General features: G+C 38.1%; 1 protein-coding gene across 11 annotated transcripts in view; it reads right to left on the minus strand.

The window, feature by feature from the left end:
* The window catches only part of SRPK2 (SRSF protein kinase 2), a 277,462-nt gene that overhangs the window by 150,723 nt on the left and 109,789 nt on the right, over positions 1–16,950 (minus strand). For 5 of the 11 annotated variants that reach the window (XM_017506255.2, XM_017506252.2, XM_017506253.2 and 2 more), the window contains exon 3: positions 11,384–11,447. The exons of 5 other annotated variants lie outside the window; for them this stretch is intronic. In XM_017506255.2, the coding sequence (XP_017361744.1) occupies positions 11,384–11,447 (64 nt within the window). Of the gene's footprint in view, positions 1–10,798; positions 11,364–11,383; positions 11,448–16,950 lie in introns of those variants that run through there. One more of the 11 variants, XM_037730553.1, reaches the window with a different exon arrangement.

The following is a 16,950-nucleotide window of genomic DNA, read 5'->3' on the forward strand; positions in this document are numbered from 1 at the left end:
TCAGCCTCCCAAGTAGCTTAGATTACAGGTGTGCACCACACCTGTCTATTTTTTTTTTTTTTTTTTTTTTTTAGTAGAGATGGGGTTTCACCATGGCCAGGCTGGTCTTCAACTCCTGACTTTAGGTGATCCGTCGGCCTCTGCTTCCCAAAGTGCTAGGATTACAGGCATGAGCCTCCATGCGTGGCCCATCTGCTGGTTTTTTATAGATCTTAGACTAAAACAAAAAAATAGCCAAAAAATATTAATCATGGTAACTGAACTTCAATGATTAAGAGCTCAGTGCTTTATCATCCTTTTATCTGAAATTTATAAAATAAATAAGCACTTGTTTTAAGACGTGGAAACAGTTATCCTAAAATAATTAAGTTAAAGGAAAAGGTTTGGTTCTACTGGGAAAACTAGTATCGTTTGTCCTTAAAGATAAAAAAGAGCAATGTTAACCTCAGTGTGGCTGTCAAGAAGCTTAAAGCCAATTTTGTTAGTCACCTTTACTAGCTGCACAGCGAATACCCGTATCTGGGTGTCCATCTGACTATGCTCCATCATAACCTTCTACTGTAACCTGCACTTTCTCTGACCCCTTTTTTTCTACTGCATTACAGGTAGTTGTCAAACTAGTGTCAGTATTTTTCCTCGGAGGAGGATAGGTCAAGGGAGGAAAAGACAGATGGAAAAAGAAGGAAAAGGGAAAGGCAGGGAAAATGAGGCAGCAGTTTTGAAAACAGAATAGTATTCTATCTCCTTCATTTTCAGATTATTTACAAAGCTTAAGTTCCACTAATGTAAATATTTACAGAACAAATCAATAATATCCAATATACATCTAGACTGGACATGGTGGCACACACCTGTAATCCCAGCACTTTAGGAGGCTAAGGCAGTCAGTTCACCTGAAGTCAGGAGTTCAAGACCAGCCTTGCCAACATGGTGAAACCCTGACTCTACTAAAAATACAAAAATTAGCCAAGCATAGGTGTGGGAGCCTATAATCCCAGTTACTCAGGAGGCTGAGGCAAGAGACCTACTTCAACCTGGGAGGCAGAAGTTGCAATGAGCCGAAATTGCAGCACTGTACTCCAGCCTGGGTGACAGTATGACTCCGTCTCACATTTAAAAAAAAAAAAAAAAAAAGAAAGAGAAAAACCCACATCTGTATCAGGGCTCTTCCTAGTCCATAGAGTTTTTATACCTTATTGAATTATGTAATGTTATTTTGGTATGACCATCAGAGCAGTGATCATTTCAGGCATACCTGAAATGTCTGAAAACTCCAGAGACACACCCATAAGCATCAAGATAATTTTATTTCCATTATTTCTGAAAACTCCAGAGACACACCCAAAAGCATCAAGATAATTTTATTTCCATTATTTCAATCTACAGCTAGTGCATAGTACTCACAGGGTTAAAAAATCCCTTACAGGCTGGTGCAGTGGCTCACACCTATAATCACAGCACTTTGGGAGGCCAAGGCGGGTGGATCACATGAGGTTGGGAGTTGGAGACCAGCCTGACCAACATGAAGAAACCCTGTCTCTACTAAAAATATAAAATTAGCCAGGCCTGCGGGAGAGTACCTGTAATCCCAGCTACTTGGGAGGCTGAGGCAGGAGAATCGCTTGAACCTGGGAGATGGAGGTTTCAGTGAGCCAAGATCTTGCCATTGCACTCCAGCCTGGGCAACAAGAACAAAACTCGATCTCCCCCAAAAAAAAAAAAAAAATCCTTACAGTAAGCCTGCACAAGTCTGTGGCTCACAAATTAAGAACCAATGTGCTACAGTACAGAAGAAAAATATTTACCATAGGCTGAATCTGAAGAGTAGACACTCTTATTTTTAAAGCTGTTTTGACTTTGTTTTGAACTTGCACCATTATGTATGTATGTATGTATGTATGTATGTACGTACGTACGTACGTATGCATGTATTTTTAGAGACAGGGTCTCACACTGTCACACAGGCTTCAGTGCCATGGTATGATCACAGCTCACTGCAACCTCAAACTTCAGGCTCAAGCGATCCTCTCACCACAGCCTCATAAGTAGCTGGAACTACAGGCACACACCACCATACTCAGCTTATTTTTACATTTTTTGTAGAGACAGGGGTCTTGGTAGGTTGCTTGGGCTGGTTTTGAACTCCTGGTCTCAAGCACTCCTCCCACATTGGCCTCCCAAAGCAGTGGTCAGGATTATAGTTGTGAGCCACTGTGCCCAGCCACACAAGCATTTAAAATGAAGAGATTTGACATAAAAATCCAAATGCTCAACTTGTCCTAAAAAAAAAAAAAAAATCAGAAGAGCCGGCAAAACCTGGCCTGTATTTCTACATGGCAGCAATCAGCAAGAAAGCTGATCAGCAGCCACCTCTAGATGGTGTCATGGTCTCTAGCTTCTGTACGCCCCACTGACTGTCGTCACTCATTAGACCTACTCTTGATAGCCAACTGTGTGTGTAACCTCTTTACCACACCTCTGATCTTTTAAAGTAAGTTTCCCAGAAATACAATTATTAGTTATGTGCAATTCTTTCTAAGGAGTGCCAAAGGATACTCACTGTAGTCTTGTCCATGAGAGTGCTTAGCACTTAATGTCCAAGAAATAGAACAAGTAATGCCAGCAGCCAGCCAGCCAGCCATGAATGTATCTTCCATGCAAGTTTTTTATATACCAATATTCTGTACAAATCCTACATTTCTGTGCTGCCTTTGTGGCTCCCCAATTTCCAAATTGCACTAAGTGGCTAGTGCAGAGCAGCTGCTGAAAATGTTGAGGGGATGGATAACAAATATAATCTACTAACATTGGTCTTAATTTCTTCCAGCCCCAGTACATAAAAGAATGTTACAAAAGGAATCTACACTATGATTGTTAAAAGTAGAGTTTTTATCGTTGCTATTGTTACTATAATAGCTGCTCACATTGGTTCAGAACCTCCCTGATAAATGCATCATAACCTACATTGCTGGAAGAGAAGAGGATCTCCAAGAGAAGAGGAAGTGCCACTCCTGGCATACAAAATGATCTTAGGTGATACTTGAAACCTGGTATTGAATTACACTGCATCACATACTGAGGAAGTTACTCCTTTTCCAAGGTTCTTTCAATCTATCTGGGTGTATAAGAGAACATGTCTCACTTTCGTGCTAACACATATTTATGTTCTTTTATGACACTTGCCAATTTAACTTCCCTTGTAAACAGAGAGAGCATATGGCTTAGGCTTGGAGCCTTTATCAGACAACAGAATCTAGACAGGATTTAACAGTAATTGTTTTTTAAGGCAAACGATATAGGTTCTCCATTTCTGGAAAAGATAAAAACATTCCTTTTTAAAGAAAATTAAGCTTTAAAAAGCATTAAAATATTTGATATTTATTTTACCAAATTTAAAAATAAGAAAGCATGACATTAGGCCCAGCGTGATGGCTCATGCCTATAATCCTAGTACTTTGGGAGGTCAAGGCCAGTGGACCACCTAAGGTCAGGAGTTCAAGAGCAGCCTGACCAATATGACAAAAACCCACCTCTACTTAAAATACAAAAATTAGCCAGGCGTGGTAGCATGCGCCTGTAATCCCAGCTACTAGGGAGGCTGAGGCAGGAGAATCGCTTGAACCCAGAGGCGGAGGTTGCAGTGAGCCGAGATGGTGCTACTGCACACCAGCCTGGACAACAAGATGGAAACTCTGTCTCGAAAAAACAAATAAAAACCATGATATGAAGTAAAAGACAGTACAGTGTGACGTGCAAATGTGGAAACTCCCCCCCCCCCCCAAAAAAAAAGCACCAAGGTGATACAGGAAATACTAATATTTGGGATATAAATGACTATGGTTTGATGTTGCCATTTTGGCACAGAGATGGAAAGTGTCCAAATTTAATTTCCATTGTGTGTTAAATGCAAAATAAATAACAATAGACTGTGCACTTTTATGGTGATAAAAAACCTAAGACCTGTAACCTTGACAGTTTTTAAGTTAACAAAATTAGCTTATGATTATTTATTAATCTATGCCAATACCATAGAAAGAGAGGCCTCCTCATAGCAAGAAAGTCTTCCTATAAAGCCATAATCTGTAAGCTGCAAATGAACATTACTTGTTTTGTTGACATTTTGTGATAAAAACACTTCTACATATAAGATCATAAGGTGGGGTTAACAGTGAGTAAGCCGGTAAGTAGTCCAAATGTCACTGGTACTCCCCACCGTCAAACAGCAGCTGTGACAAATGCTACAAAGGAGAAGCACACGGTCCTGTAATTTGATACAGGCAGGAGGGATGGGAACAGAAAAAGAGCAAGGACATGACCATAGGAAGAGACATATGAGACAAGGCTGGAGAGAGAGATGAGGACAGAGAACAGAGGTGCTCACTGACCCAGATAAGGGGTCCACCTTACTCCCAAGCACAAGGGGAAGACACTTGAAAGGCTTTAAACACGGAATGACCTACCTGGTCAGATTTGTGTTCTGAAAGGTTTGCTCTGGCTGTAATGTAAGCAACCCTCCAGAGAAGCATCAGAAAACAGAATCAAAGTTAAATTGATTACAAAATAATGTAGAAACTACTACATCTAGACCAAATAAATAATGGCCAACAGAAAAGTAGGTAAGAACATTGTCCAGTCTTTTACCAGAAACTAACATTACACTTTTATTTAAGTGTATGATACATAAATTCTAGAGACCAGGAACAGCTTAAAACTTACCACTTCATAAGCTCTCAAAACGTCATCATTTCTTGGTCAGACTTCAGGAGGCCTACCTACCTCAAGGGCTTGAAGTAAAGAGGACTGGAATTCAAGGGAGTGGTTCCAAGGGGGACAGCTACGCATCCAAAACTACGGCTTTGGTTTACATTCCCCAGCTCCTAAACCAAGCACCTTCTTTATATATTTTACATGATAACTTTCTATTAAGGTTTGATGGAAGAAAAGTTCTATTACTGAAGCCAAGTCTGAAAACTAATGTTAATACCCACGGCCTCTAGTACTCAATTACAAAATTATAAACAGTCTGTGGGAAAGCAGTGCCTCTGATGACACCTTAGGGTTGCTTACTGGTCTGTGCTTCTAATTCTGTTTTCCCTCATGAACACTGATGTTCAGAAATACTCCAGTTGCTGCTTCTAATCCTCCTCAAAATGGTGCAAACTCTGGGTAACACTGGTAGAGCTACCAGAATGCTAACAAAGAAACAGGAAAGAAGAAAAGTAGGGAAAGGGAAGAGAAGGAAAAAAATATATACAATATCAAGTTGAAAAGAAACCAGAGTATACACAGTTGGTGGAAGTATAGATCGGTGTATTCACTTTGGAAAACTGACAATACCCACTAAAACTCAGCAACTGCACCCCTAGGAATATATTCAACAAATCCATACACACTTCATTAATCAAAAGACATGGATGGAAATGCTCATAGCAGGCCGGATGTGGTGGCTCATGTCTGTAATCCTAACACGTAGGGAGGCTGAGGCAAGTGGATCACCTGAGGTCAGGAGTTCAAGACCAGCCTGGCCAACATGGCGAAACTCCATCTCTACTAAAAATATAAAAATTAGCAGGGTGGTGGCACAGGCCTATAATCCCAGCTACTCCAGAGGCTGAGGCAGAAGAATCGCTTGAACCCAGGAGATGGAGGCTGCAGTGAGCTGAGAACACTCCACCTCACTCCAGCCTGGGCCAAAGAGCAAACTCCGACAAGAAAGAAAAGAAAAGAAAAACCAAAAGAAAGAAATGTTCATAGCAGCACTATTCCTAATAACCACAAACTGTAAGCCTCCAAAATGCTTATTACTAGAATGAATAAACTAAGGCATATTAATGAATACTGTACAGACATGAGACTGAATCAATTACAACTACACACAACAACATGGATGAACTTCACATAGATAACACTGGAAGAAAACAGATGAAAGGCATTTCCAGGGGTTTCCATTCATATAATGTTCAAAAACAGATACAACTGAATTGCCATATGCAAAAAAAAAAAAAAAATCTCAATCTTTACTTTAATACTAAAATCCCCAATGAATCAGAGACTTAAATATTAAGATCCTAAAACTCCTAAAAATCAATCTAGCAGAAAATATTAGTGACCCCAGGCTTGGCAAAGATTTCTTATGCACCAAACACACACACACACACACACACACACACACACACACACACACACTCCCTGAAAAAAAATTCAATAAACTATCTTTCATAAAGATCTATGATCTGTGTAATATCTCATATATGTATATTCAATAAAAATACTAATAAAAATTAAATAAAGAATTGGGTGATGAGAAAATAACACAATCGGCCACTATATTATCTCATTCTACCAGTCAGGAATAAGAACCTATCTACAAGGAAAGAAAGAAAGCCAAGAGAGGCAGAGCAGGAGTTGGAAAAGGGAAAAATAGTTAACAAATGTTTGTCCTAGTCTTTGGGCAGCAAAGGGAGAAGGAAGGGGAAACAATGAAGAAAGAACCTTTGGTTCTCCTCCTGTAACTGCCCTTAGTCCACCACACATCATAAAAGAAAATGTATCAACTTAAAATCAAATCAAAGACATGTTGGTCCAGGATCCTTTTCCACGGAATGACCTTTACTTCTTTCTCTCTTCATCTGCTTCCTTCCTCACTTTTGAGTTTTCTCCCTTCCATTCTCCTCATTTTTCCGGGTATATCTTTTTGCTCTCCACATCCACACATCGCTATATATCATTTTCACTTTTGCATATGAGGCACCAAAATAAGAAAGTAACAATTAAATTATAAACACAAAAACAGCCTGGGTTTCTCATGGATTTGAAATGCCCTTATACTGCAGAAAGGACAATACACAATCTTTATCAATTCTCACCAATCCTTTTTATTCAGCATTGGTAGAATGTAGGCCACAGCATAAACATGGCTATGACACTTTCTCCCACTCCATTTCCCTCCTTTCTTGAACAAGACAGCTAGCAATTTGTGAATTCAGTATTTGCTAGCTAACTGGAATATTAAGGATCTAGGATACGACTTCTCATCTACTGAGCTACAAGTATACAGACCCCCTTTAAACAAACTAAAATACATTAAAAAAACCCACAAACGTGCAAAAAGAAATTATCCCTTCTGTATCTGTTCCCTGAGAAAATGCAAACGTATATAGTACTGTTGTTAATTTTTAGTTCATTGTGAACTTTATTAATTAAAACAACATTCACTCACACTTAACAATAGCAGTCTCAGTGTGAATACAGTCTCAGCTTTTCAGATCTCCTCATCTCACAAACTCCTCAGCCCTCCTTGCCTCCTTCAGTTCACTCTAGACAGACTGAGAATCATAGTTCTGACCACCCTGGGCTCAACTTTCTTTACTGATTAACAAATGTACAATTTTGTTACATGAGTTCCCTGAAGAAATAACAATAAAGTTTGACAAAAATGATAGTACAACAAAGTACCTTCTGTTCACCTAGGATTCTTCTGGGATGATTTGATTTCTCCTAATAGTCATTCCCTCTCCATACAGCACACACATCCCTTTTTCCCTCTCTTTCTCCTCCCTCTATCTACCTATAAAGCACTCAGAACTGGTATCTAGACTATTTAATAAATTATTTCAGTCAGTCCTCCATATTCATGGGTTCTAAATCCGCAGATTCAACCAACTACAAGTGAAAAATATTTGGGATATAAAACAATAAAAAACAAAATACAACAATAATAATACAAATTTTTTAACAACTATTTACAGAGTGTTTTCATTGTATTAGGTACTATAAGCAATGTTTTAAAACATATGGGAGAAAGTACACAGGTTATATGCAAATACTATGCCATTTTATACGAAGGACTTGAGCATCTGTGGATTTTGATGACTATGGGGGTCCTGGAACCAACTCCCCTTGAACATCAAGGGACAACTGAACTACATCTTTTTAGCTCTTATTTTCTTCCTACCACTTTATTACTACTACTACTCTCCCACACACACATTACCCCATAAATCCCAGAAGTGCTCTAGCTAAGAAAGGACAAAATGAAGAAACAAGAACTTGAAAATCTAGTTTTTTCCATCAGATGCTCACATTTATTACTGTAAATAGGCGTAAACAAGAGAGTGAAAAATGTGCCTAGCACCAACTCTACTATATTCAAGATGAATTCATTCACTCATTCAACAGTCACTCAAAAAAAGGAAAAACTTGTAGTAGGATTTACTCCTAAAATCTCCAGAGGGTACTGTCTTGCAGCAATGTCTTCCTCTTAACTGACTGTTACATACATAATTTTTTATTCATCATTAGGCACTTTAAAAATAAAAATCATTCAATAGAATTCTCTGCTCTTGATTTTTAAAAGGGGTATGCTGAACTTTTTTTCTCTCTTCAAAATACAAAACCAAAAAATAAATTAACTTTTTGTAACCCTGATAGTTTTGGTCTTATGAGTCAGCCATTCAGAACAGAATCACTCCCTAACTCCCCTGACAAAATGGCATTCTATATACCTCCAATATTCCATTAAAGGTAAAAACATAATTTTAGATTTCAAGGTGGTACTGAGATCTATTAGGATAACATATTTTCCAATGTAGCCCCCCAACAATCTTTAAATTCCATTATACTTTTACTTCAAATCATGTTTGTATTTTTCAATGAAGGACTCTTAATATTCTACAAAAATAAATTGGGTTGTTTTGCTTTCCCCATTTTACAAAATTGAACAAAAATAATTCAACCAATACTAAACTCTTGCAAGACTAGCAATTATTTTAGAAGGATAAAAATGAGATAAAAAATTACTAGAAATAGGCCGGGCGCAATGGCTCATGCCTGTAATCCAAGCACTTTGGAGGCCAAGGCGGGCGGATCACCTGAGGTCAGGAGTTCAAAACCGGCTTGACCAACATGGTGAAACCCCATCTTTAAAAAAAAAAAAAAAATTACTAGAAATAATCACATCAGTTTTTGTATTTATATTTTGTATTTAGAGGTGCTTTTCTCTACCCAGTTTTCTGAATTATCAAAAGATCATTCTAGACTGCAGCAACAAAATCAGTTGTGATGAACGATAACTTCTGGTTTGCTTACAATCAAGCAGCGTCTCCCCTCTCTAAAGAAAGAAGCCAGGTTTCTTCATCCTTTCTACCAGTAGATGGGAACACTGACTGTATGCAAATTTCAAATATCACTAAAATGTAAAGCACCATGCATCAAACCATTAACTTTAATTTTTTTTAAGTGAAAGCAAAAACTCTTAAAATGTAGCTGGATTGGTGAACAAGAAATTGAAGAATGTAATGATAATGCTACAGGAATCTATCAGGTATTAAATTCCTGGACAGAATATGGTGTTACAAGGCACAAATTGTTTTTAAACTTTAGAGTCTTATTTTTCAAATTTTCCCAAACAAATTAAAAAGACAAACGATTTGACTGTGTATTACTGTATGACTTTTAATCAAAAAGTGAGGGAGACTACCTCCTAGTTTTAATATATCTACATTAATAAAACAACTTCTATGTTTGCTAACTGCTGTCTGGCTTATAAGCTACATTTATCAACCATTAAGTCAGGATATTGCACAATGGCCATGAAATAATAATCCATAAATTAAGCAATCTCTGATAAAACTGTGTATGAAGTTATCATAAGCAATAGTGACTGACTTCTAAACTTTAAAATCATAACCACATGCGTCCTCCCTTTCCTTCAAATAACCACAAGAGTGTAGGTACGTATATAAATAAATAAAATCGCCAAAATATCTTAGAATATCTTTTCTTACAAAATGTATTTTAACCAGAAAACCTCACCCACTCCTATACTGTTTCTCAATAATATTTACATCCACTCTGTCCAACCCTCAATTTATCAGTAAAGAATTCATGATACTCCAAAAAGCTAATGTAATTATTACTGTCATCTCATTAAGTGTGCTCTTCCTAGTACCAAACTCTAACATTACAATTGACACCCAGCTCTTTCACTGTGCACACCACCCTCTTCTCCCCTTGCCATCACCACCATTTTACTGGCAGAATATTCACAAGGCTGAAGGCTGTTTCTTATCTCAGCAAACAGAATGTTTAAGATCAGATGGCTAGCCACAAACCAGAAGTTAGAAGCCACACAAAAATAAACACTAGCAGTCCTCAAATTTTCTACTTTCAGTCTCTAACAAAAGCAGTAACATCATTTTTATTTGTGATGCCCTAAGTTATAGCCAGAAGCTTTTTACCTGATTATACTAATAAATCCATTTAAAATGATACTTTTACATCAGATCATGTCCTTCATATACTAGCATACTTTAATTAAATCCATTTAACCATGGTAAGTTCTTCAACTCATATTTTTTTTGTATTTTTCCTGTATCATTCATTAACACATTATTTCTCCATAATATTTTTCTAAATATTACATCTATGAACAAAAAAGATAACCTTGCAAACTAATGCTAGAAAAGATAAATTAACATATGCCTTAAGTATAAAATATCAGTATTAAGTATAACCTATTAGGTAACCAAGAGAAAAGATAACCATCAACTGCATGCCCAAGAACCTCGATTTAAGACATTATGTAGTATACACAATTTTCGTAAACAGAACTGAACACAATATTTGCATAACAAAATGGGCAATTATAGCCTTATTTCTGACTTCAGATTAAAATATCTTAATTCTTTTTATAAGACAAAATAGTCATTTTAATAAAATATCTCTTTACAGGTATAATCATATGATTGACAGATAAAATAATTGCTTTAAAAATACTTCTGAGTCATTTTGTCCTTACCTGCAGGCATGAACCATTACTGCATGCAGTGACTGATCCATTTCCTAGCACAGACTTGAAGAAGCATCATATCTCTCTTTCAGAATGTGACTAATCTGTGGGTTTGCAATTCCTAAGCTATTTACAAATGGCACTCCCTTACCACATAAGAATACTTATTACAACCAAAAATCAAGTATTTTTAATCTACATTTTACAAATAACCTTTTAATTCTGTAGAGCAGCAACTTCAAAATACAGGAAGAAAACCTCACAGTATTTTCTTTTAAAAAAAAGCAAGAATTTTTGCTTGTTAGCTGAATTATTTTTTAAAGCCTTCAACAGCTGTCACACATGAACCAGCGGTCTGCTGTGTTATGGTGTGCATGCTGCAGCTGATTAGGCTTCACTATTTTTCTTAAAAAATCAATTACCCTTTGCAAAAGCAGAACAGCTTGCCCAAATATACATCTTCAATACAGCACAATACCAGCATGCAGGACAATACGTTATATAGCAAACTTGACAAGGAAAAAAAAATATGTCCTGGTTTGTTTCTTAGCAATGCTACACCATTAATTGTTCATGCAAGAGATGTAGCTGTACCTTTCTGAAGAGGACGACTTCTCAGAGTTAACTGACATCAGCAGCTCAATCTTCTGCTTGATTTCTGGAAAAATCAGAAAATATTCACAACCAAGATTGCCTGCCCTTGCTTTCAAGCCTTATATCAAGAGGTTTTTCTTCTGTAATCCCTTTTGTTCAGAATGAGGCCACAAGATTCGCAGTACTTCTCTTAGGACTGAGATTCAATGGTGCTATAAAGGGAAAAAGCTCCAGAGGCATCAGGCCTTGCTAAACTATGCACATGACTGTTTATGAAAGCAGGAAGTACCATTTTTTTAAAGCAGAGGGGTGTTTTCTTTTTTAAGGTAGAACTAGCATGGCTCTACAAGATGATTTTCAATTCAGGAAAATAAAATACAAACAAGAAATGCTAACATCTGAATTCAATATACTAGGAAATTTGAGAAGCCAGGGTAATCACCTTACAGGCTATAATAAACAGATATGCAACCCTTGGCTGTTTCTATTTCACTGGCCCTAAAAAATATGGCTCAGTGAATCATTTTTGTCACTTAAGAATGAAATATTAAAGCAGAACCTGAATTTACAGATTTCAAAATGTTTAATCTTTGTTTTATTTCCTGATTGTGTTTAATTAAATACACATTTAATATCTAGTGTGCCTAACTCCTCTAGAAAGAGACTTCTTATTTTATACCTTAATTTTCCCCTCCTCCTTCGCAGTACAGTACAAGTGAACAGCAACACCCATTTACCGAGCAGAGATAATATACTTGTCCTTTTAGGAAAGGATTAACAATAAACATCTACAACAGGAATGTAAGCACCAGTTCAACTTAATTAGAAGATAATTGCTATACTGATTTAGAAGGGAGATAACAGTAAAAGGGAAAGACGGAAAAGAAAAAGAAAAAGAAATAACCTAACGCGTTTCCTTTAAAGTACATAATTTTAAGTTAATAAAAATGACACAGTCCTATTACCCAGACTATTTCATGTGTAAAGCTGTTTTCCTGCCCCTAACAAGTATTTCCAACTGGATTCTTTAAAGTGTGTTCTCATAATAAAAAGTTCACGTTAAAAATAAAATAGTGACACGAAAATGCTATCAACAGTATCAGGATTTCAAAAACAGACTTCAATAGTTCAGTGTTTTTATTTTTTTAAGCAGTAAACAAATTTTAATTTTTTTTATGTTGACTGGAATATGAGAAGATGTCAAGGAAAAAAGGAATAAAAATTAGTTGCATTAAAAAAACAATGGACCTGTACAGAATATCCTCTCAGTGTTGTTAAAATAGGAGTTTTTCCCAAATTTGTAAGCTTATAACTTCAATCAATGAGCATGATAAACCCAGCATGAATAGCTGATGAGAAAGCAGAATCTACCACAGGCTGTCGCCCACCTGCCTAGCCATGAGGAGAGCACAGAGCACAGTGCCTACAGCTGGGGTGATACTGAGACTCACCTTGAGGATCTGGCACGTGGTGCCACAGTGAGCCCTCAGCAGTGTCCCTCCCCTCATTTCGGAAGGCGCATAGTGTTGGAGCTCAGGCTCTGCCTTGGATTTAGGAACAGACTCCTCTGCCTGCTTGGGGGATGTTTTTGTCTGTTTAAGATGCACACATTGTCCCCCAGGATGGAATGCAGTGGTGCAATCTCAGCTCACTGCAACCTCCGCCTCCCGGGTTCAAGGGATTCTCCATCTCAGCCTCCCCAGTAGCTAGGACTACAGGCACATGCCACTATGACCAGCTAATTTTTTGTATTTTTAGTAGAGACAGGGTTTTCACCATGTTAGCAAGGATGGTATCAATCTCCTGACCTCATGATCCACCCACCTCTGCCTTAAAGGGTAGTATTATAGGCATGAGCCACTGCCCCCAGTCTCCTCTGCCCTTTTTTTTTTTTTTTTTTTTTTGGAGACAGTCTTGCTCTGTAGCAAGGCTGGAGTGCAGTGGCTCTCTATCTTGACTCACTGCACCCTCCACCTCCTGGGTACAAGCGATTCTCTCACATGCCACCACACCCAGCTAAGTTTTGTATTTTTAATAGAGGGAATTTCATCGTCTTGGCCAGGATGGTCTCGATCTCCTGACCTCGTGATCCATCCACCTCTGCCTCCCAAAGTGCTGGGATTACAGGCATGAGCCACTGTGCCTGACCTCCTCTGCCATTTTTAATAGCCATATGACCTTGGGGAAATTACTTAAAACTCTCGAAAGCCTCTGTCTCCTCTTCCGTAAAATGGGGATAATAATGTCTAACTGAAAGGCTGTGGTGAAGATTTAATGAAATAACCCATGAAAGTAAAGTAGTATTGTGCCTGGCATGTGGTGAGCCCTCCCTGCCTATTGCTATGTAGTGCCTAGCAAAAGACAGTCATCTCTCAATAAATATTTACTGAATGAGTTAATGAAGGATTCAAGGCCTGTCTGATGTTAAATGGTTTTTTCATAGTTTAAATCCACCTCCTCCTCCTTATCACCCTCAACATCCCCCTTCTTATCACTGTAGTGTTACTGTAGGTGGGAACTTCACTTTAATCTGTATCTCAGCTTCCACTTCCAGAGAACTGTGCTCCATGTATCAACTCACTGCTTCAAAAAAGAGATTACACTTGAATCCATCTTCATCATGGCAATTTTTTATTCCAAAACAACAAAAAGTTCACACTTCAGTATATCTACGTAAATCAAAGCATGTAAGATGAAAAAGCCCACGGTTAAACCTCACAGCTCTAATGAAGTTAATTCCCATATTGTAAACACTGGAAAGAAAAGTTCAAGCTATAAACCATATTCTGGCAGGTGACACTGGGATCTCCAAACCAAAGAGGATTCCAATAATGCATGAAAAGGTTTCTAACTTCATTTTCACCTTATCTCTAAACCTTCAGATTTGTTCACAGCTACAGAAGGACTCAGAAATCAAGGAAGGTTAACACTATGATACTGTATCCTTTGAGGCCCACATATTCCATCTATGTTACCATCTACTCCTCCCTGTCATATCATAAATTGGTCTGGTAATTCTCCACATTTGTGAAGAATTCCAGAAGCCATTTAATTGATTTCCATGCCATCACAATACCTGCTATCATCAGGGGGACCTGAATGCCCATACTGATATGGCTTATTATAAAAGCCCTGGCTATGGACCCCAGCCTCCTCAATCCAGACTCCTGAACCACCCATTCCCATGACCATACTCAGGACACTCTCTTATACACTGCAAACCCTTTCCCCCTCAATTAGTGAGCTGTTTTGGAATTTTATTCCGTTACTTCCACAGTAGTGTCTGGGAGCCTACACACTTTATTTTTCTGCAATGAAGTTGACCAATCTTTTGTTAAGTTCTGGTCTTCCTGTTTAACTTAGAAAGGACTTCCTCACATCAACATTTTTAATTTTCATCCAATTTTCCTCTAATATGCTTTATAATAGTATTTGCATATAAACCTTAGACCCTCTTAGAATTTATTTTGTTCTATGAAATGATAGAGAGATCTAGTCTGCTTTTATAAGTCAGATTTTAAAATGACACATCTTCACTATTCTAAAGTGACTCTCTTGTTCACCACTTCTCGGTTCTTCCAAAGCAGCAATCTTACAACTTGTAATTACATATTAATTCAACCACCCACTGTCTCCATGTATACATTTAGACCAATGAGTAGGGGGAAAAAAAGTCCATCAACCTGATTATTTAATAGCTGTATTCCTTATGGATATCATCTGAAAAATGCTTGACAGTACAGTCAACAGCTCCTTCTACATCTTAGCCTTTCATCAATCCTTTACCATCTGCCCTACTCCCACCTCAAGACAATACTGGCTTATTTCACACAGAAAATAGGCAAGAGGTTCCTGTGTAGTTTGAATAAATATATTTTAAATTATGGTTCTTTTCAGTCATAATTTTATTTTTTAATTGCTAAATATCATTACAGGAGGACATAAGTTTTTCTGTTTTTTTTAAAATGCTTTTTACATTTGCTTTCTCCTCCTAACTCTAGGTACTTTGGAAGACCATTATCCTCCATGTAGCCCTTAAATGCTGGTGACAACTATAGGACCCTCTGTTTATTCACTGATCCTTCTATCTACATATGCCCTTACCATGAAGAATTATAGGGCACTGATGATGGCTGTATGTGAGTTTCCAGCCCAACAGTCTCTCCTACAACCCAGAGCCATATGTCCTCCAACCTCTACTTGACATTTTCACCTAGACAGTCCCTGAATGGCTTGAATGTAATGTCTAAAATTGAATCTATAAACTTATAAACCTAATGTCTTCTTTTATACTCCTGATCTCAGGGAGGAGCAACAGCATTGCCCTGCCAAACCTCAAATGTTTCAGGGATCCCAGGCTAGTTCCCCAATCTCATTTGAAATATCTTTCCCTCCATTTCTCCGTTGTAGTATCGTATGTTCTGGAAATACTGAGCTCTAATCTATGTGGATCCCCAAACATAACATGGTTTTTCATGCCACTAAATCTTTTCGTATATAATTTTCTCTCCCTGAAATGCCACAGGTTCAGTTGTCTCCCTCTCACATCCAACTCGCTTTTCTTTCTTCTTCTTCTTCTTTTTTTTTTTTTTGAGACGACTTCTCACTCTGTTGCCCAGGCTGGAGTGCAGGAGAGCAGTGGTGCGATCTCGGCTCACTGAAACCTCTACCTCCCAAGTTCAGGCGATTCTCCTGCCTCGGCCCTCCGAGTAGCTGGGACTACAGTGGGGCACAACCATGCTCGGCTACCCAATTCATTTTTCTAACCTCAGTCCCAAATGTTACCTCTAATCATCTTCCCAGAATTAAGTTCACCTCCTCTACCTCTCTATATTTGCATTACCAAATTACTAAAATATATAAATTACTTGTTTCAGTCCCCATGAGACCATTGCTTCCCTGAGGAGAGGCACCTGAATGTTCAATTCAGACAGCCTGGCATATCAGACATTAGTTGTTGATAACCTTCACAGTCTTCTCAGCCTGTTATAGTCAATCTAATGTTTGTTACAAATTCACTACATTAGTTTATTTACATTTCCAGATAAACTTGCCATCTCACAGCTAAACCACACAAATTTATAATGGGGAAATCTAAAGGACAAAAAGATAAACAATGGGAAGCCAATCACATTGTTCATCTTCTCCATATGATTACTGCTGCTGAGACCTACAGTAAAATTTTCAAGAACCTCAACAACCCCAATAATAAAACCCACCCAAATAGGAGTTCTTTTGGTTAAACACAGAAGCTGATCCTTCTGGTCTTAAAGCTTAAGGGCTGAGTGTGGTGGCTCACGCCTGTAATGCCAGCACTTTGGGAGGCTAAGGTGGGTGGATCACCTGGAGGTCAGGAGTTTCAGACCAGCCTGACCAACATGAAGAAACCCCATCTCTACTAAAAATGCAAAATTAGCCTGGCGTGGTGGCACATGCCTGTAATCCCAGCTACTCCGAAGGCTGAGGCAGGAGAATCGCTTGAATACGGGAGGTGGAGGTTGTGGTGAGCCAAGATCACACCATTGCACTCCAGCCTGGGCAATAAGAGTGAAATTCCGTCTCAAAAA

This window comes from Cebus imitator, unplaced genomic scaffold (assembly GCF_001604975.1).
Source record: "Cebus imitator isolate Cc_AM_T3 unplaced genomic scaffold, Cebus_imitator-1.0 Scaffold352, whole genome shotgun sequence".
Lineage (NCBI taxonomy): Eukaryota > Metazoa > Chordata > Mammalia > Primates > Cebidae > Cebus > Cebus imitator.